At 37.4% G+C, this 22,235-nt stretch overlaps 1 protein-coding gene across 9 annotated transcripts in view; it reads left to right on the top strand.

The window, feature by feature from the left end:
- Positions 1–9,701, top strand: part of GUCY1A1 (guanylate cyclase 1 soluble subunit alpha 1) — a 67,812-nt gene extending 58,111 nt beyond the window's left edge. For 8 of the 9 annotated variants that reach the window (XM_050791267.1, XM_050791263.1, XM_050791264.1 and 5 more), the window contains 2 exons: positions 1,048–1,202; positions 9,315–9,701. In XM_050791267.1, coding sequence (XP_050647224.1) covers positions 1,048–1,202; positions 9,315–9,516 — 357 coding nt within the window. In that variant the 3' untranslated portion in view covers positions 9,517–9,701. The remainder of the gene's footprint in view (positions 1–1,047; positions 1,203–9,314) is intronic. The other variant, XM_050791270.1, reaches the window with a different exon arrangement.
- The last annotated feature ends 12,534 nt before the right edge of the window (positions 9,702–22,235 follow it).

Raw genomic sequence — 22,235 nt, 5'->3', positions numbered from 1 at the left:
GGCAAGGTGACTTATATTTGTAATCTTAGCACTTTGGGAGGTTGAGGCAGGAGGATCACTTGAGCCCAAGAGTTTGAGAATCAACTGGGCAACATAGCAAGACCCTGTCTCTACAAACAATTTAAAATTTAACCAGGTGTGGTGGTGCATGCCTGTAGTTCCAGCTACTCAGGAGGCTGAGATGGGAGGATCATTTGAGCCCAGGGTTTTGAGGTTACAGTGAACTATGATGGTGCCGCTGCACTACAGCCTGAGTGACAGAGCAAGACTCTATCTCTGAAAAATAAATAAAATAAAACAATCTGTCTCAGTGGTTTTCCAAATCATTGGAGACTTCCAGAATTCCTAAAATTTTGCCACAACATATCCCAGACTGCCCCTTATATCTAGGCGCGGCACAAATCTGATCTTTCATCAGTCTGGATTTTTAGTTTCATGTATATAGACTTCGTCATCGGACTCAAGTAACTTCCACTTTCTGCTTCCTCTGTCATTTTCTGCTTAAATATTACAATTTCATTTCCTCAGTTGTAAGTCATTAGAACAGTGGGATAGTGTTTGGTATAAAGCTATTTTAAGGTAAAATGTCTAAAAAATATATTTAATATCCTTGGAGCTAGCTTCATTTGCCCTTCTTTGTCAGTGTTTGGGAAAACAACTCCAGGAGTCCAGAAATTATGTCTGTCTCACTTGATGGAGAGGTGGCAGGTTCACATAAACAGCTCATATCCCCCTTGCTATGCTGCTGTGGTAACTATGATCCCTGTGCATGGAAACTTGTTTCAGATGTTGAAGACAGACACAATTAAGATGGTTTGTGTAATAAACCTAAATGGAAAAGAGTTAAGAAATGTGACTATTGATTCTGCACTAGTCACTTTTAATTGCATATGCGGAGTAGAGGGAAGTTGGCTGGAGGTTTTGAGGAAAGGGGTGGTGTGCTGAGGGTGAATGGTAAAATAATTTAGACAGGGTATTCAAACGATGCTGACAAGTAGGAAGTGTTTTACCAGTGACTGGGAACATCATGTTATTTTTTGCTTTCAGATGCGAATTGGACTGCATTCTGGATCAGTTTTTGCTGGCGTTGTTGGAGTCAAAATGCCCCGTTACTGTCTTTTTGGAAACAATGTCACTCTGGCTAACAAATTTGAGTCCTGCAGTGTACCACGAAAAATCAATGTCAGCCCAACAACTTACAGGTAGTAATTATGTTAAACACCTAGAATCTCTTGTTTTTGTTTATATGCAATTGTCATTTTCCCCATTGATTTGATTCATTGTTCATAATTTTTTTCTTCCTTAATCATAAAGAAAAAAGAAACGTGATAACTTTTATCATCCTCACTTTAACTTTTTTACACTGCTTATTAGCCTAAGAATGACTCGCCTGAGGTGTTTGTGGCCCAGCCATAAATCCATGACAGATATTACCTATTCTTCCATCATTGCTCTTTTAGAAGCCTATATTAACACTCTCAGTACGTTGATAGGTGTTCTGACATCAGCTAGTACACTGCAGTGAAGTTCTGGCAGTAACCACCCAGACTGAGCACAGTCATAACCACAAGTTAGAGGGCACAGACCCCAACAAGCCTGCCCTTAATTCAGATGCTAGCCACCCTTCAGGACCTAAGTGTGCATTTAGACTGACTGAGCTACAATTTTGGGGGTTCCCATGAACCTCTCAAGTTAGATGATTAGCTAAAATGACTCAAAAATACTTAGGGAATTGCTATACTTACTATTACAGTTTTATTTTGGAGGATACAAATCAGAACCAACCAAATGAGGAAACAGATTGGGTAAGGTTTGGGAGGGTCCCAGATGCAGAGCTTCCATAGAATCAGAACTTATCTCCCTCCGACCACATCAATGGGTTTACAAACCAGGAAGTTCCACCGCACTGAGCTTTGAGTTTGATGTATGGAATCATTGTTTTCATTATGTAAGCATGATTGGTTGAATCACTGCCATGTGACTGAACTCAGACACCACCCCCACTCTCCTCCCCAGAGGTTAGGCTAGCACAAAACCCCAACCTTCTATCCACAAGACTGATTTTTCTGGGGCCCTGTCCCCATTCTGACTCATCTCATTAATATAAACTCAAATGTGATCCAAGGGCCTCATGGAAAACGGATACTCCTATAACTCAAAAAATTCCAAGAGTTTTAGAAGCTCCCTCCCTGCAATCAAGGACAAAAGCCAGTCAAATGCCCTATCATACAGGGAAGAATTTACCAGAGGAAAACTAGCTGGTCATCAGGGATTTTTCAAAGATGGCAATTTTATGGACTGGCAGCAAGTGTTAACACAGTCAGAAGAGCCATGTGTCATCTAACGTCAGAAGAACCTCTATCTTCACTGTCTCCTTGACAACATGTAGTGTACAGCCTGCGTCAAAAAATCTGCCATTTTGGTATCACTTATCCCTTTAACCAGAAATTAAACCAATCTGTGGTAAGTAGAAATATATCTATCATGTACATTTTGTCTCACTATACTGGAAACTCTTAAGTAACAAAGAAGTTTTTCAGATCTATACAGTAGCTAAATTACACCAAGCAAGTTAACTTTCCTATTCTCAGAGATAACTCTTTAATAGCGTCTTCTCTCTTCTTCTTCTGCATTTATTTATTTATTTAGTTTTTGAGACCAAGTCTTGCTCTATGGCCCAGTTTGGAGTACAATGGTGCAGTCTCGCCTCACTGCAACCTCTGCTTTCCAGTTTCAAGTGATTCTACTGCCTCATCCTCCCAAGTAACTGTGATTATAGGCGCCCACCTCCACGTCTGGCTAATTTTTGTATTTTTAGTAGATACTGGGTTTTGCCGTGCTGGCCAGGCTGGTCTTGAACTCCTGACCTCAAGTGATCTGCCCGCCTTGGCCTCCCAAAGTGCTGGGATTACAGGAGTGAACCACTGCACCTGGCCTTCTCCCTTCTTAAAGCACCAGCATCCTTTCCTTTCCAGCCCAGACTCTCAGTTGATAATCTTGCCTCATATTTCACTGCCAGATAGAAGTCAGATAGGAACTTTGCCATCTTCGTGCTGTAGGTTCTCTCAGCAGAGCTACCCCAGTACCCATCTCCTCCTTCTTTGTTCCCGTTACATTGGGCCAGCTCCCCTCCTGCCCCTGATTGATACAGCTTTACTGTGAGTGCTATTTCCTCTCACCTTCTCATTAACTTTTCTGTGGAAATTAACTCTTTCTATGATCAAATTTCTCTCTGATGAAATGATTATTCCCAACAGAATGCAACCATATCTATTAAAACTCTTGAAAAATAAAAACTTCCTTGTTTCTAAGTCCAGCTTCTGCTACAATCTTAAATTTCTGCTCTCTTTTATAACAAAACTGAAAGAAGTTGTCTATACTTACTATCTGTATTTTTTCCACCTCTTATTTTCTCTTCAACTCACTCCAGTCAGTGTTGACTCCACTCAAACGGTTCTTATCAAGGTCATCAGTGTGCCCTGCTAAAATCATTGTCAGTTGGCTGGGCGCGGTGGCTCATGCTTGCAATCCCAGCACTTTGGGAGGCCGAGGGGGATGGATCACGAGGTCAGGAGATCAAGACTATCCTAGCTAACATGGTGAAACCCCGTCTCTACTAAAAATACAAAAAATTAGCCGGGTGTGGTGGCGGGCTCCTGTAGTCCCAGTTACTCGGGAGGCTGAGGCAGGAGAATGGTGGGAACCCGGGAGGCGGAGCTTGCAGTGAGGAGAGATTGTGCCATGGCATTCCAGCCTGGGCAACAGAGCAAGACTCCATCTCAAAAAACTCTGTCAGTTTTCTCTCCTTACCATCTCAGAAGCATTTGAATAGGCTAAGAACTGCCTCATTTATACATGTTCTTCTTTAAATTTTTGGCACCCCACTCACCTAGTTTTCTCACTACCCCATGTCTACACCTTCTCAGTGTCTCCTGTTGGAACTCCTTCCCTACCAAACCTTTATTGCATTGCCCAGAGCCTCTGTTCCTGTTCTCTTCTGTGTCTGAACTTTTATGACTCTAACCATTTTTTAAAAAATCTTTAGCCCATCCTATGATTCTCCGCGGAGCTACAGACACATATATCCTATTACATATTTCCACTTGGATGACTAATTGACATATTAAAATGAACTGGACCGAATTAGAATGAGTGATTTCCCACACAGACTGATGAAATCCACTTCCTTCCCACCCAGGCAAGCTTACCAATCACCTTAAAATGATATCACCATCCACCTAGTTACTCAGACCATCGACCTTACAGTGATCATTTCTTCTCCTCTCTTTAAAGAGACACTCCTTAACTATCATAACTATAGCAACAACCTTCTCCTCACATACACTCTCATTATCCTATTTCATCTTCTCAGTTCACACCTGTATCTGAAATTGTCTTATGCAGTATTTATTTATGTGTTGAGTGCCTGCCTCCCTTTGCAGAATGTTAGCTTCCTGTGGTACACATTCTATATTCCCAGCTCCTAGATAAGCGCCTGGAACACAGAAGGAAAGCAAGAAGTATTTACTGGTTGACTGTTGACTCCTGGATATGAAAACAACTCAGTATAACCTAAGAATTGGAAAAATCCCTGGGTTTCATTGTAATGGTAATTGGCCTATGGTCCTACTGGGTATTATAGGTAGGGATAAGATTCCATACCCTGAGATAATATGATTCTACTCTCTCTGTAAGCGTTAAGAGGAATCATCCTATTAAGTAGGAGTCAGTTACCTGTCCTTTCACTGATATCTGTGTTTCTCTTTCAGTGTGCAAAGATGTGTTATGTGTGTATGTGCATGCTGAGGAATCCTACCTTACAACAAAACTTCTACACATAAAAAGCATATTTTCCTTTTTCTTCTATATTGATTGTTTTTAACAGTATAAAACTAAACTCTTTAGAAATCTGGCATTTTGTATCTCAAAGTCTGGTGGTCTTGAGTCATGTTAGGAGGCACTGATGTTAACTACTCATTTTTCTTCAAAATATAATTCAGGATGTCATGTATTTCAGCAGAGGACCACAACACGTTGGCATATATTTTTGGCAACAGGACAATGCTCATGACTTAAATCTTAGATTCACTATATTGGCAATGTTACTAGAAATGCACATACAGGTTTTTATAGCATAGATGGTGTTATCTTTTAAATAAATTTTTTATTACTGTAGTAACACATACCCATTTCAGAAAATTTACAAAATTAGTAAATTATAAAGTAAATAATAGGAATAAGTCATAATCTCACTACCCAGAGATAGTAACTATTAACATTTCTCTTTCTTTGTTTCAGTTATGTTTATATGCACATACATGGATGACACTGAAATTTTAATTTAATTTATATTGAACTTCAGCTCATTTGCTGAAGTCATTTCTACATTTTATAGACAAATATGATATATCTTTTTTCCTTTTGTATTGATTTCAATAATAATTTACTTTCCTTTTATTCTCATATATGAGGTATTTATGTCTTGCCTAAGGGAAAGCAGTAGTTAATACTGTCTTATTTAGGCAAAATATAAATACTTAATGTGAAATACTTTTAACAGCTTTTTAAATTCCTTTCTTTGAGAGATACTTCACTTTTCTTCCATATACTAGGAAAACGTAAAATAATATAAATAATTTAAATTTCAGTTAAACATCCAATGCTTTGGGAAATTTAGTCAACAGTAGGGGCATAATTTTAGTTTTACTCAAAGTATAGTACAAGAAGCAGATGCTGAAGAAGGTGTACAAATACAAAACGGAATTTTCTTTGGAGAGCTTTATTGATGATACATTAAATTCTGGAATGATATTTCTTTAATAATACAATAATCTGTTTAATATTGAATGTAGCTTCCATGATATATTTCTGAAATACAGGTAAATTTAGGACACAGAATACATACCTATACCAAAAAAAACCCCTGTATCTTCAAATTTCCACTTCCAAATTCTAACCAGTGATTCAAAATGTAGCAGGGTAGTGACAATTATACATTACTGTCTTTTAAACATTGTCAGGAGTTTTACTTTAATTTTAGGGGATAATATTCTGCATTTTGTTTGTTTTTTTGAAGTAAGGAAAACTATTACAGACTAATAGAGACTACATCAGATCAGTGGGTCAGTGGATCCATGTCTACTACATTAGATCCAGGTCAGTGGGTCAATGTTAGAGGTTTATGTGGTGATCCAGGGATCATTAGAAACAAAAATGGCAAGTGGGGAGGATGCATGGATGCTGTCCAGTGTGTGGAGTAAACAGGCCTAGGATCTCTTATTTGTAGGACAAGTCTGAGCACATTGTGCCAGAGAAGCAAGAATTGAATTCTGTAAGAAAAAGAATGAAGTGAATAAAGGAATATAGGAAAGATAACAGAGAATTGGAGCGTTGATAAAGTAATTTGGGGAAAATCGTGTCTGGTGAAGAAGGTGTAGAGAAAAATGTCCGCTCTATGAGGACATTTGGGCTGTTGCTGCCTTTTTTGGGTGTTGCTGTCCTCAAACTTTCACCTAAATGGTTTGTTTTTCTAAATGGTTTTCCTTGTCTATTCTGATTTTTAAAAAGACAATATAATGAATATTTCTAACTCCATAACATTCTAATTATGTTTGTCTGCTAAGTGTCTTTAAAAAGCATAGAAGTTGTATTCAGAAGACATGCCTTAGAGTCCCACACACAGCACTTACCAGACGTGCGATCCAGAGCAAGGCCCTTAATAAATTCAAACGATGCACTTTAAAGCCACTTGTAAAGGCTGAATATTTTTATATAATACATTTAAATATGAGATTATAATTGTCATTACCATATTTAGTAGGGAATATTGGGTTGCTGTAGATAGAAAAAATAATAGATTTTTATCAATCACCTATAGTTTTATACATTTTTATTTATTAGACTTATAGTTTTATACATTTTTATATTTCATTTTTAAACATATAGAAAAAAGCAAAGAAGATGACATTCATGTAGCCAATACTAATATTTCAACATCAACATTTTGCCATATTTATTTCAGGTTTCTGTTTTATAAAAACAATAAATTGTAAATAGATATTAATATAATGAAATATAAATATCAACTATTACATGGTCCCTGTCACACACGCTGACACAGTGGATCCTATGTGCTTTATAGCTTGTAGGAGCTGAGAATATGTACTCTGTGCGGACAGTCTCCCAAATACAGACGCATGTTCAGCAGCTTCTCCACAACTCATTAATAAGATGTCACTTCTGCTTTCCAGGAAGGAAAATGGGTAGAGAGAGGCAGGAATATCACTTTCATTTAGGTCCTGTCAGGTAGAAAAATAAAGCCAGAGGAAAACAGATTCCCAATCAACATGTCCATATCCTTTTATGACTTGCGTTGAATCCACTCAGTATTATGTTTGTTTCTGGGATAATTTCCTTGATAAAATGTATACCTAGTCATAAATCTAGATCATTCATTTTAATTATTGCTAATGGAGTGGTTTGCTGGTAAACCAGCTTTACAGGATGAGGTAGAGAATCCACGATTCTAGCATTTGCCAATATCCTTGGTATTACTATGTCCACTCTGGCAGGTTTCAGGCTATGGATAGCTTAACTGTCTTACAAAGTTCCTCAGTGTTTAACAACTGGTTCTCACAAGCCAGTATGAACCAGATCTAGCATGTTACTATATGTGCATGTGATATAATATGTATTCTAGAGTATGCATGAGCCAGACTCTATCTTCTACCCATGTTTAATTAGAGTATATCCAATTTTTCATTATTACAAAAAGTGATTCAATAGATATCTTAATATGTATGTCTTTAGATAATATAACTAAAAATGGTATTCCTAGACCATAGACTATACCCAGTTTCAACCTTACTAGGCATTAATTAGCTGTTCAGACTGATTTTACCAATCTACACTCCACCAACAGTGTAGGAAGGGTGCTATTCCCCAAGGCCTGATATTGTCAGACTTACTGTTACCAATATGATAGGTGTGGCGTGATTTCTAATTGATGCTTAGTCAGTTTTTAAAAATTAATTTATTTAATTTTCACAACTGTCCTAAGGAATATGTACTATTATTATCCCCATTTTAAAGCCTGGACAATGGACATCTTTGCTGCTAGAGCTATCAGACTTTGAAGCTTATACTTTTAATACTGTGTAATTCTATAACTTTTCATTACATATTTTCAAATAACAGTCACTCAAAAATATTTATAAATTCATGACTAAGACATCATTTTCATTAGTTTTATTGTTTAGCAGATTACAGATTTATTGATGTACTGATGAAAATTAAACTGTCTTTCTTGAGACAGATTTCTATTCGGTTGGTTTCTTCAGTACATAGATGATGTCACAGTGCCAAAATCTAATTCAGCATCATCATTCTATTTAATTTAGACATGACATTACAGACTGGTGAATAGAAGACCATGGTCTGTTTGGGTAAATATAATAAATGCTTTTCTGTAGAAGTTGGTTGAGAGCCCACAACTATGCAACATTTTTTCGTCCATGGTCTGAATATTAGGTTAGAGAGAAGTCTTATTAAGTTCTCATTTGACGGAAAGCTAGGGAAGCACATGGGACGAGGTACCAATAGCTTAATCAGTAAGATTAGAATTTAAAATGGGTTTAGCATAATGAACAAGTAGTAAAGTAGCAAACAATATAATTTGGTAAACAGATGAATTTCCAGAGAAAAAATATTGCTAATAATCATTAGTAAGTAGAGTGGTGATATGTACAATTAAATCTCACTTGAGTCCTGCTAATCTAGAATTCATAAAAATTCTATTGAAAGATTCAAAAGTTGCTGTCACATCATTTTTGTCATTGTAATTTTGATTCACAATTTCTTGCCCATGATTACTTTCTTTGCCCGTGATTACGGTAATATTTACAAAATTAATGAATTAATAAATGGACATCTTACCTCTTTCAACTCAGGAAATCTTAATACTGTCATGGTTATGTGTGGATACTTTGCTATTATTAAATCTTTGGATTATTTTTTCACTACTGCAACTTGCACTGTTGTGTGGATATTATTTTTGCAAAAATGTTTTATAATTTTTTCCAATGTAAGTGAAATACGTTAGTTGACACAATTTTCTTATTGTGAATTGATTCTTCACTGTACTTCTGTGAAGATGTCTGTTAACCTCATTAGACTTTTTCTGTCAGTCACACCTAAAATCACTGGTTTATTAATATTCTCAGTAACATTCAGTTAGTTATATTGCCTTCTTTTTATGAGCTGATAAACATTTATGTCAGTATTATATTTTAATATTTTTATTTTAATATTTTCAGATTACTCAAAGACTGTCCTGGTTTCGTGTTTACCCCTCGATCAAGGGAAGAACTTCCACCGAACTTCCCTAGTGAAATCCCCGGAATCTGCCATTTTCTGGATGCTTACCAACAAGGAACAAACTCAAAACCATGCTTCCAAAAGAAAGATGTGGAAGATGGCAATGCCAATTTTTTAGGCAAAGCATCAGGAATAGATTAGCAACCTATATACCTATTTATAAGTCTTTGGGGTTTGACTCATTGAAGATGTGTAGAGCCTCTGAAAGCACTGTAGGTTTGTAGACGGCTAATGAGCAGTATTAAAATTTCAGGAGCCAAGTCACAGTCCACTCTTTCTCCCATTTAACATGACAAAGTGTACTCACTTCAGTACTTCAGCTCTTCTGGAGAAAAACAAAAAAACAAAAAAACAAAAAAAAACTTTAAAAGTTACTTTTGGGGGAGTATTTCTGTTATATAACCATCACTTACTACCTGTACTCAAAATTCAGCACCTTGTACATATATCAGATAATTGTAGTCAGCTATACAAACTGGCAGAATCACCTGCAATCTCATATCCTGGTGGAATACCATGGTTATGAAAGTTGTGTTTGTGATAGTGTTGTCTTAAAAATGTTTCTAAATAGAAATTACATTCTTTGACGCCCTCAGTTCTTTCAAACTTTCAACTCTGCATTGTATTGCATTTTCTCATTTAACTGGTAGTATATGTTTGAATATAGGCTGACATTTTTTTCTCTATTGCACTTTCCCCTTTTTTTCTTTTTAGAAAATAAGCAATTAGGGATTAGATGCAATACAATTATAAAATAGTTCTGTAAATATCAAATATTATTTTTAGTTCTTGAAGTTAAAAATACTCTCCATAGTAATGTGTTTTATAACAATAAGTATTTCTTCTGTTTGACACGTTTAAAAATTCTACAATGGCAAAAGCTATTTTAATCCATGTTAGCAATTTAATTCCTATTAATTCATTTTACTATCATAATAGCAAAGTATTCCAAATAAAAGAGGTTTCTATCTTCTATTAAAATGCAGTAATACTATTCAAATCTAATTGAGCTGGAAGCAACATGGGAGTAAAGTAATCATACAGAGGACTCACCATAAAGGACATTGGTAAAACATTTACACATGTACACACACATGCAGGCACACTTGGAACAACATGGACCTACTTCAGCAGACATCTTCTATTGCCATGCTGAGCCATTTAAAGTTTTAAGAAGAAAATCTAAGTACAGAAGTAGAAAATAAGACTTGTTCGTTCGGTGGATATCTCATTTTTCTTGAGTATTTGTGCTGAACATTTTGGTGCATGTCTATGAACTAAGAATCAAGTTTTTGTCTCATTAAATATACATATATGAAGTGTTTTTATTCTACTTGAAATATCCTGATTAAAAAAAAAAGATTGTTAGTATTGATGAAGCAAATGAGGCGGTGACTACATTATGGAAATGTCTAAGTATTTTTTCCGGAGCTTCAACTTTTTTCTTTTTTCTTTTTTTTTACATAAACCTTTAAGCAGTTAGGAACTTTTATTTTTGATTTGGTCAGTTGAAGTTCTCTGGTGAACTAAAAAAATATACATTTTGGCTGGGGATAAGGATTTGATTTTAAAAAGAGCTCGAATTTAAAGCAAAAAAAAAAATGAACGTTGTAGTTTTAAAATCAATATTAGCAGAGCCATAGATAGGCGGAACTCTTATTTGGGGTTCTGAGAAATAATTCAGTTTAAAAGTTCTTTAACTGCCTCCATTAGTACCCAGGCTAGCCCATGGTGACATCAGGAATGTTCATTACTGATTGGCCTCTAGTATTCCAAGGGTACTACTATAGATATTACAATAATGCTGTTTACTAAGTGATAGCCCAATGTCTTACAGGACTGACTCTGACTCAATAAACACTCACCCTATTATTGGAAAGTACCAGAGGCCTTGAGGAAGTATAGTTACATCTTCACAAATATATGAAGTTAAGTCACTACTTACAAGGAAAACAAAAATGTAAATACATGTTTCTTTCTGGAACAGAACTCTTATCGTGGGGAAATAATAGAAATAAAGAAAATATAAAAGCATGAAATGGAATGTAGTCTTGATCAAACATTTCAGCAGACCTCAATTTGCACTCAAAAAGTTTATAATTCAATCAGAATTCAAAAAGTATTTTGTGTGTTTGTGATGTATTAGCATATACACAAAACAAACGAGGGGAATGTATATACTCTTGGTGAAAAGTTGTATGGGAGTTTCTTGTACCATTCCTGCAACTTTTCTATGAATTTGGCATTTTTATCTACATAAAAAATTACCAAAAAATATATTTTCACAGAGAACTTAAATCATCTGTGATAGGTTCCCCAGACCAGCCTACAAAGACCCATTAAACACAGAATAATTTGTAGATCTTAAAGAGGATGAACATACATTTCCATGACAGAGTCCACACGAAATTCACAATTCAGATGCTAAAAAATTTAAGGAATTTCCTTTTTTCTCTATCTTATCTGCTTTGAAGCATAGAGATTAGGGAGAAACTTTTCAGATCCAGACCACTGATGGTAGCCAGAGTAGAGACCCTGGAGAATAGATTCTTAAAATAAGTAAGGGGCCCAAGTCAGAGCTTTGATGTATTGGGGATAGAAAAGTAGTGGACAAACAGCCTGTAATCAGGTTGGGGACTACTGGTACTGAATTATATTGCCATTTAACTATCCTAAAAAATAAGACTGGGTCTCAAGACTGCTTCCGTAACAGTTTCTCCTGAAAATCCAGGGGCTGAAAATCCTTCTGTTCTGGTTATATAGTTTCCATTCATGGCTTCTTGTCCTATTTTTTGTGTTAAGTACACTATATAAATTAGCTCCTTACACATTTTTCTCAGGCAAGCACAGAGTTATACTCAAGTTTCCTAAAGATGCTTTGCATCAAGAAGCAAAGGGAAATACAGAATTAAAATGTTTCTTCCCATTTTGCTTTGTCTTTCTATATCTATCTAGACTTTGTAAGAAAATGCAAAGTGTATTTTTAAGAAAACATAAATAAGAATAGATTCATTTACTTATTTTCATTTATTCATTCATCAAGAATTTATTGAATGCCTATTGTGTGCCAGGAATATTACTTTTTTTTTTTTTTTTTTTTTTTTTTGAGACGGAGTCTGGCTCTGTCGCCCAGGCTGGAGTGCAGTGGCCGGATCTCGGCTCACTGCAAGCTCCGCCTCCCGGGATTACGTCATTCTCCTGCCTCAGCCTCCCGAGTAGCTGGGACTATAGGCGCCCGCCACCGCGCCGGGGGGCTAGTTTTTGTTTTTGGTATTTTTTAGTAGAGACGGGGTTTCACTGTGTTAGCCAGGATGGTCTCGATCTTCTGACCTCGTGATCCGCCCGTCTCGGCCTCCCAAAGTGCTGAGCATGGCCCAATCTATCAAGAACGGAAAGTGAGAGACAAATGTAAGACATAATTACAACATTCTGTGGGAGCACAAAGTAGGGGACTTCGTTCTTAGAAAAGTCCTTTGGTCTTAGAGTTCATCAAGCAGAGAAGGGGAAGGACATCATCCAGGAAAATAAATTAGCAGACACAAAGAGATGGAGTATTGGGGGTGCATAGTACATTCTGGAGAGCCAGTTGCCTGGGATGAGTTGGGAGGGAGGAGAATAAGGACAAAAGACCATTTGCGCAAAAATCACCAAGGGGTATGTGTGTCATGTAAAGGTGTGCCATGATAGTTGTTAGTATTGCTATTGTAATATTAATATATAGTAATTAATAACTACATATGACACAGCTTTACATGACCTTAGTTATCAACATTACCATAATAGTAATATTAATAACTATAATAAGAGTTATTATTATTCACTTGAGGCACTTGTTCAAAATAGATCTTACATAAGAAAAAATAAAAGAAACAGCAACACTAGTAAAATTAGATCCATTGGCTTCTGTCTCCCTCTCCAACAGTTTTAAAGCTACTAGATAAGAGAAACATCAAGTCTTAAAGGAAGAGAATGGTATGATCAGATGTGTGTTTTCCAAAGACTATCAGAAACAGCATAGATAAGGATAGATAGGGTGGATATTTACTTGCACAGGTGACTGAATGAACATCTGTTTTTACCTCAAGGGAAAATGATTCATTTTATATCCTGGATATTTTACCATAAGTATAAGCATAAAGCTGGGATGTCTGGCATTGGAATTTTATATCACTCTCAAGGCTATTAGTCTTTCAGATCCTTTGGTAGGGAGGAAAGAAGAGTTGCTTCAGCATTTTAACGTTTCTTCCAAATTTCTTCCCTGATATTTCCAGCCACACCAAGGCAAAGACTTCCCAGCCCTGTCCCAGTTAGGTTTAAAGAAGGCATAGGATGGAAAAGGGTGGTCTGTGGTAGACCCAGCAAATCAAAGAGATGAATAAACAAGAGTGTCTGGTCTAAGTAGTGCCTGAGGAATAGACATCAGTCCTCTGAGATTACCAGCTGGAAAACTGCCCAGATGGAGCTTTAATGCAAAACTCCAGTGAAGTCTAGTGCTATATAATGCTTTAAATCCACCATCAAGCCCTTGTTGATGCAAATGTTAGTAGCCCAAAACAGAATGGGTTAATGAATTACTGCAGTGGTTTTAGGTGCATGGGTTATACCCACATAAATCATTTTAATAAGTAAAATTGAATCTTTGATACATATTTGTTGAGGAGCGTGTTAGATCACTACTTTTCACTGAACACTAAAACATGGATCATTTATTTCACCTCATTTTGCACTTCGATGCAATTTCACTCTTTAGGTGGTTGTACTTGGACAGCTAAATTAAGGCTGACTTTAAGGGTGAAGGGATGGAGAACACAGCATATGTGAGAGGTGGGAGGGCAAGATGCCTTGCAATTCCTGTGAGGAGGGACTTAACCATCTCCTCCAAAACAGAAATTCAGTGCTACTGAGACGGTAGCAAAGTGCAGTTCTCTTGTTAAAACACAGGCTAAAAGCAGGGACTGCTTAACTTACTAAGCAGAGAAAAGCAAACTGTCATTTTCAACCAAAATTGAGTGTTAGAATTTATGGTCTTTGTTATGATACTTTTCAAGACCTGGGAAATATTTGTATCCTTTAGTGAAAAGAGGAGGAATCAATTACTGAAAGCCATAAGCTTGCAGCAACGGAAACAATTAGTCCTTTGTCATCTTTGTTGAGTTGTTTTCTTCTGTTCTTAGCACATCAGCTACTAGATCTTGGATGAACTGTTGCTCCTCTTTAAATGTTTCTTTTATTATATTGATGATGTGGACTCATTCAGTATTCTCATTTTAAGCTGCATTAATCACTGTACATTTTATTGCTATCTATATTTCCCTCAAAATGGCTTTGCCAGTAACAGCCACACCTGCATCTGTTTTGACTAGCCCACAGAGCCCACACTTTTTTCAACCAAAACTATCCCATTACCTTCTTATTTATATCCATTTGTTTTCCTATATAGTGTCTGCCAAAATAGTAGCAAAAGCTTTATCAATGTATAGATTTCAGTCAGAAAAACCTAAGCAAAAGGAAAAAAAAAAAAAGTGATATTCTAAAAGCCACACTTCTTTTATCACCAGTGCAGTTTTTTCCATCATCATAAACTTAGTTTTATGAAAATGTTAATATCTTGGATTTCAACATTGGAGTAGAAATCTGGACAAAATTTAAATGGCATATCCAGGACTTAATCTCAGATGTTCTGGTAGAAGATATTTAGATAAGGTGGTGGCTGCCTGTCAAGTTTTTTAATTTTTTTAATTACATAATATCAGAAAATTAAATCACAGATGAGTCTTCCAGATTGTGAGGAAAATTACTTGGCCAAAAATGACTTTGCATAATGCCCAAATCTTAAAGTATCTGCTCAGATGTTTGTTCCATCTGAAATGCTGCCAAATCCTTCTGTACTGAGGAAAGAACTATGAGTTAGTTTCAGAGAAAGTGAAAACAAAACAAAGCAAAACAAAAAGGCTATTACAGAAGTTGGACAGCCCAATGTGTTAAGTATTATACACCTGGAACAAGAGCAGCAAAATTGAAGCTTTTTGGAAAGTTATGGCAACAGTGGTCTAGGTATTCTGGGCCTTTAGAAATAGTGATTCCCAGTGATACAGGGATGTGCAGCATCCAGACACTGCTTAATCACAGTGAGCTGCCATCTTCCCTGAATAAATTGTATCTTATAACATTGAAGTGAATGAAAATGTGTTAGTATTTGAGAATTTACTATTCCTTCACCTCCTTGCACATGTAAATTAAAGATGTTTTGGAAAATACGAGAACTTGATATTCACTTCCCTAGAGCACTATTCTCCAACCTTTTAGATTCCTGTGATCTGTTGATAAAATATTGTAGCACAATAATTCTATAGACTGATACATGCTGCTCTCAATCCATATACTACATATTAGTACAGCTTTTCTTTTCTAAATAAGCATGAATATAAATAGAAATTTTCATATTTTCTTCACCTAACTCAGTGAATCATCTTTATATTTTACGTGGGAAACTGCTACAGTTGGCCAGTGGGTCTTTACTTTTATCACTTTGAGAACTGGATAAAAGACATAGACTATCACCCCTCCAAAAATGTGCATATGGCCCCATACAAGACACATATACTGCCAGAGCTTGGAGAACTCCCTAGAATCTACTCTTAGACCACCCTAGTGAAGTACCATAGACCATATTGTCTAGATGGGACAAAATAATAAATTTGGACTAAGAACTTACTGTTTAGAGAGAGAAAATAGTAAATAATGTTCACAATGAGAAGACAATAAATAACTGACAAGTCTGTGACTTTTGATTTAGATGAGACCACTTTTGATTTTTGAGGAATAAAAGAAGTTAGTTTTTTGGTCCTGATACATAAAATGATTCATGGGGTTTCACATACAGACAATTAGTTTTCTTTTCAGCAAATATTTAACATATCTCTCAACATACTTTCACCAGTTTTTGGTAAATACACATTGCTGTAGGTATACCAAGTTTTTGTTATGTTTAGTAACTAATTTCATGTTTTCTGTATATATAAGTATAGCTATTGGACCCTGCATTGAAAACCTTCTTAGTACTAACAACACTCCTTTTATTATTACCTTCATAGTTGCTTTAAATGACACATTTATTTTGAGTTCTACTTCTGGCAGAGTTGCAAAGTCTATGAGAATGTTACCTCCTGTCTCAGAAGCTTGTTAGATATTGCTGCCACCTAAATATTGTAATAAAAGTGTTTAAATAAAAATCTTCTTAAAATTTAAAATGAGTTATGTTTAAAAAGAAAAATGAACTTTGTATCAAGAAAAAAACACCATTGTCCCAAGTTATACAAATATATTTGCTTTGATGTAGGTCTTGCTACTGAAGAGAGAGGAAACTTCCAACATAACAGTGTGGAAAACCAGATTAACAACTATTATGTCAGGCATTTGCTCTGTACAAATCAATGTATTTAAATCCCTTTTCAAAAAGTTATTGTAAAATAATGTACTAAAATAATCAAAATACATTTATTTCTAAAGCGCCTATTTCCAACAAAACTCATATCATACATAAAATCACAACTGTTTTAAAACCTAAATTTAAAAATAAAAATTGTTTTCTATTTATAAAAAACAAAATTTAAAAATCTCGGTTTTTCAAATCATATATAAAGTTAAAACTTTTTTAAAAAACACCAACTTTAGAAACAAAACTGTGCTTGGCTTATCCAAGTGTAGTGGTTTGTAGCAGAAACTGGGGGATAAATTTGTCTCCATTGCACCCTGTTGGGAGAGAGTTTTCTATGTTTCTTGACTTTAATAGAGGGCGGGGTTACCTACTACCTTTGTTTTATATTATCTTCTCAAAGATGTTTGTATAGCAAGCAGCCTTAGAAGACAGAGATAATGTCTCTCCCAAGAACAAAGAGCCGGCAGGCTTACTGCCCATTATAAAAGATTTGTGTTCCTAAACTCAGGATTTATCTTCTGCCGTGCAACTCACTGTGTGCAAGTGTAGTTTATTTATTTTCACGTTGCTGTGTGTGACCCAGTGAACCAGTGCAAGATAATGCTGATACTCTTGGTCAGGTGCAATAGTTGTGTGAGTCAGTGAAGTTCTCTTTCTCTGACCCAGGAGTCTCACGTCTTCTGCCAGCATCCATGAAACTGTGGCAGCCTAGCTGGTTAACTTGCAGGTAGAGTAAAATCTCAGGCCCTTCACAATTATTCACAGTTTGGAAATGAGGATGGGATGCTGACAGAAACCTGGCTTCCTGGAAGAGAAAGAGTAAGGGTATTGTGAGCTGATTAATGGGATTGGAGGGAAAAGTTCATGGGAATCGATGGCAAATATGGTAACCAAATTACAAATCAGCAGAGTGAGAAATGGTCCCCAATTTTATCACCTGCTATTGAGAGTGAATTCAGAAAACATTGCATGTCAAGCATCAGAAAGTGGGTTCAAAAGCAGTGGCCTAAACAGTGGCTTGGTTGTTGTTAACTGTCACTGGGTGAGCAGATTCTGTCTCCACTGGGCTGTCAGCCTCAAGTCTACTCCTCAAGCCTCAAGTCAACAAGATAAATTGGAGAGGTTAGACCTGTAGCCCTGGAAAACTCTCATAGGTCTTAACATATAACCATCCTGGGTTATGTCAGGCCTCTGAGCCCAAGCTAAGCCATCGCATCCCCTGTGACTTGCACGTATACGCCCAGATGGCCTGAAGTAACTGAAGAATCACAAAAGAAGTGAAAATGCCCTGCCTCGCCTTGACCGATGACATTCCACCACAAAAGAAGTGAAAATGGCCAGTCCTTGCCTTAAGTGATGATATTACCTTGTGAAAGTCCTTTTCCTGGCTCATCCTGGCTCAAAAACCTCCCCCATTGAGCACCTTCTGACCCCCACTCCTGCCCGCCAGAGAACAAACCCCCTTTGACTGTAATTTTCCTTTACCTACCCCAATCCTATAAAACAGCCCCACCCTTATCTCCCTTAACTGACTCTCTTTTCTGACTCAGCCCGCCTGCACCCAGGGGATTAAAAAGCTTTATTGCTCACACAAAGTCTGTTTGGTGGTCTCTTCACACGGACGCGCATGACAGGTTAGAGGAAGGTTCTGACCTTCTTCAGACAAGAGTTACAGATATATTCATTTTATAAACAAAAATAGCCAAGTAATTATTTTAAATAGACAAATAAAAATTGTACATATTTTTGATGTAGAACATGATCTGTTGATATATGTATACATTGTGGAAAGCCTAAGTCAAGCTAATTTACATCTCCTCACACACTTTTTTTTTGGAGAGAACATTTAAAATCTGCTCTTGTATGCAGTACATATTTATTAACTATAGTCACCATATTGCACAATAGATCTCCCAAATTTATTTCTCCTAAGTGAAATTTTGTATCCTTTGAGCAACACAGTGTACATTTACACTGACCACAAAGTAGAAAATATATGGCCCCTATGAGCAGAAACCGAGTAAGTTATTAGAACTTGGCTAGTTCATTTGAGAGATAAGGGCAGTAGACGCATAATGCTTGTTGAGGAAGAATGGCAATAGCTGGGAAGCCTTAAGACTGAGTCCTTCCTGCAGTCTTTCATGCCAACCTTGGATTCTTTCAGAGATGACAGTCAAAAGTCTCAGAGTGTTTTCCAGCAGGTCCTGGCTCCAATGGGAGCTTTGTTCCTTTTGGAGAGATTTCTCTGGAGCTGACGGACTTCCACAGGAAAGCATACATAAGGCATTGTTATGTGTTAAACTGTGTCCCCACAGAAGTGATAGCCTCAAGTACCCTAGAGTGTGTCTTTATTTGGAATAGGGTCATGACAAATATGATGAGGTAAGTTAAGATGAGGTCATACTAGAGCAGGGTGGGCCACTAATGCAATATGCCTGGTGTTCTTATACAAAGGAGAAATGTGTACATAGAGACGCACAGGAAAAACATCATGTGAAGATGAAGGCAGAGAGTCAGTGTTACATGGATATACCAAGAAACACTAAAGATGTTCAGCAAACCTTTAGATGCTAAGTGGGAGGCATGGAACATGTTCTTTCTCAACAGCTCCCAGAAGCAATCAGTGATGCAGACACCTTGATCTTGGACTTCCAGCCTCCAGAACTAAGAAGCAATAATTTCTGTTGTTTAAGTCACCCAAGCATTATGGTTCTTTATCAAGGAAACCCTAAGAAACTAATACAGGCATTGACTAATCTTTGGGCTTTTAATGCCCCTGAATTGGGTTTGCAATGCTGATAAAAGTGACTCACTGGAGAATGAGAGACTGACATTGTAGATAAATTGTTGAGGTCAGACCTGTAGCCTTGGAAAACTCCTATAGCATTTGCATTTAAATTGGGCGAGAACTTAAGTATATTTTCTTGATAATGGGACACCAAATGTCTCAGATTAAGGTGCATCCCTTTTTAAAACATTGTCCCTGTGCCAGTCAATCCCATGTCAGGTGATGGGTACAAATCCATGCCCACAGTCGGAATACAATGCTGCTATGGCTGCCTGGTCAAGGGACCCCCAAAGCTGAAATAGGTAGTGTCAGTTATGAGGACTCTGCCACCTATTAGAGTGTTGGCCAGGTCGAATACACTGCAAATTCATTTGGTTGAGCTGCCTCTGTTGCTCATAACTAAAAGTAAGTGCTCCCCCCTTACTGGTGGAAAGCTACGAGCTACTCTCTATATCTTATACCTAACCCATCCCTCTCTCTCTACTCTGATCTCAGCTATTTTAAGGAGATAAATGATTAGAGATGAAGTCAAGCTCTCCCTGCCTACAAGTGGAATCAAAGGCCACAAGCAACTGCCCAAGTATAGCCGCGGGCAGAGACTTTGGGGAGGGGAGGGAAGCATAATTTCATGCCTCTGTTGTATACTGACACGCAGGGCCCTTGTCAGAATGGGACATGCAAACCTTCCATTAATAGAGTTTGGGCAGGAATTAGAGTAGGGAAAGGAGGCAAGTGTGACCTTGTGTTTGTGGTCTTTTTGGCCAATACAGTGTATTATTTTTTGTCATATCTATGTCTGAAATGTCTGAATATACATTAGAAATTGAAGTGCTCATACTACCTTGTCTAGGAAGTGGTGGAAAATCCTCCTGATCAGTAACAGCAGTAAGTAGATAACTGCAAGTACCGAAGGGGCCCCACAACCCTCATGGGCTCTCTGAGCCACAAGTCTCCATGTCTGATAGTCTTGGTGATTGGAGCCTCTTATGATAAATGGGGCCAGCCTTTACCCAGAAGTCTTTGTTGACGTCTGGACCCATCACCTCCTTGACACAGCTGTTAAATCACTTTGATTTAAAGCCTTTTTGGCTTGCTACTATGCTCCTTCAAAACTAAATACCTGACCCACGAAAGTCTTGTGGCTCCCCAGCCTGATATTTTCATTTTGGGTGGGTTGACTCAGACTCACTGATTAATAAGATGGAGAGGGCCTGACAATCCCTACTTGGTAAGTGGAAATGGCATATTCAAGAAAGCAGCTATCCCACTGCCAGCAGCACCTTGTCTTAACATAACAAGTAGCAGCTATCACTCTGGGGAAACCTTTATTTGTCACTTTGCCATTTACAGCAAAGCTGCTGGCTCAATGGGACCTTCAAGTCACAGATTTTTCCTGTGTGTCTGTGCCTCTTTCCCTGATGGTTCAGCTAACCTGAAACCCAGTTGTGTCCTATTTTTACCTATTCTTAGTTTGTTGCTAATGTCCTAGCTGTTTGGTCTGCCATTTGCAATACTACATATTGGCAGATTGGAGGCACCCATTTTGGGGATCCTGAACGCTGGAAACAAATTGCAATCGATTATGTCTGTATTATTCATGTAAATTAACAACAGCAAGGACCTGTTCTGTAAGGACACTGGCTGGATCGTGCTGCCCAAGTGGTAGTACAGCTTGAACAGCAGCCTGGTCCTGTTTCAGTGTGTTTTCTTGTTCTAGGCCCCACTCAAAACTAGAAGCTTTTTGGGTTGCTGGATAAATGGGCTAGAGCAACATACCCAAATATGTTGTCTCCAGAATCCAAATAGACCTACTAGGCCTTGTGCCTCTTTCTTGGTTGTACAAGGGGTCAAATGCAATAATTTATCCTTCACCTTAGAAGGAATATCTTGACATGCTGCACTCTACTGGACCCCTAGAAAGCTTACTGAGATAGAAGCCCTCTGAATTTTAGTCCAATTTATTTCCCACACACTGATACACAAATGTCTTATCAATAAGTTGAGAGTAGTTGCTACTTTTTGTTCATTATGTTCAATCAATATAATGTTATCAATGTAATGGACCAGTGTGACATTTTGTGAAAGGGAAAGGTGATCAAGATTTCTGGAAACTAAATTATGACACACAGCTGGAGAGCTGATACACCCCTGAGGTAGGATGGTGAAAGTGTATTGCTGTCCTTGCCAGCTGAAAACAAACTGCTTCTGGTGGGCCTTATAGGCAGGTATGGAGAAAAAGGCATTTGTCAGATTAATAACTGCATACCAGTTACCAGGAGATGTGTTAATTTGCTCAGGCAACCAAACCACATTTGGTACAGCAGTGGAATTGAAGTAACCACCTAATTAAGCTTAAGAAAATCCACCATCATTCTCCAAGAGCCATCTGTCTTCTGCACAGGTCAAATAGGAGAGTTGAATGAGTATGTGGTGAGAAACACCATCCACTGTATCTTTCTTCTTTATATTGGCACTGATTTTTCTACTCCCTTCAGGTATGCGGTATTACTTTTGGTTTAGTATTTTTCTAGGTAGAGGAAGTTCCAATGGCCTTTCTCACCAGGTCCTCATTCCACAGGTCAGGGAACCAATGTGGAGCTTCTTCCAGCTGTTCATTATGTACATGCCAATTAT

Source organism: Macaca thibetana, chromosome 5 (genome assembly GCF_024542745.1).
Source record: "Macaca thibetana thibetana isolate TM-01 chromosome 5, ASM2454274v1, whole genome shotgun sequence".
NCBI lineage: Eukaryota > Metazoa > Chordata > Mammalia > Primates > Cercopithecidae > Macaca > Macaca thibetana.
The sequence above is the reverse complement of the archived record's forward strand: the minus strand, read 5'-3'. Positions and strand labels throughout refer to the sequence as shown.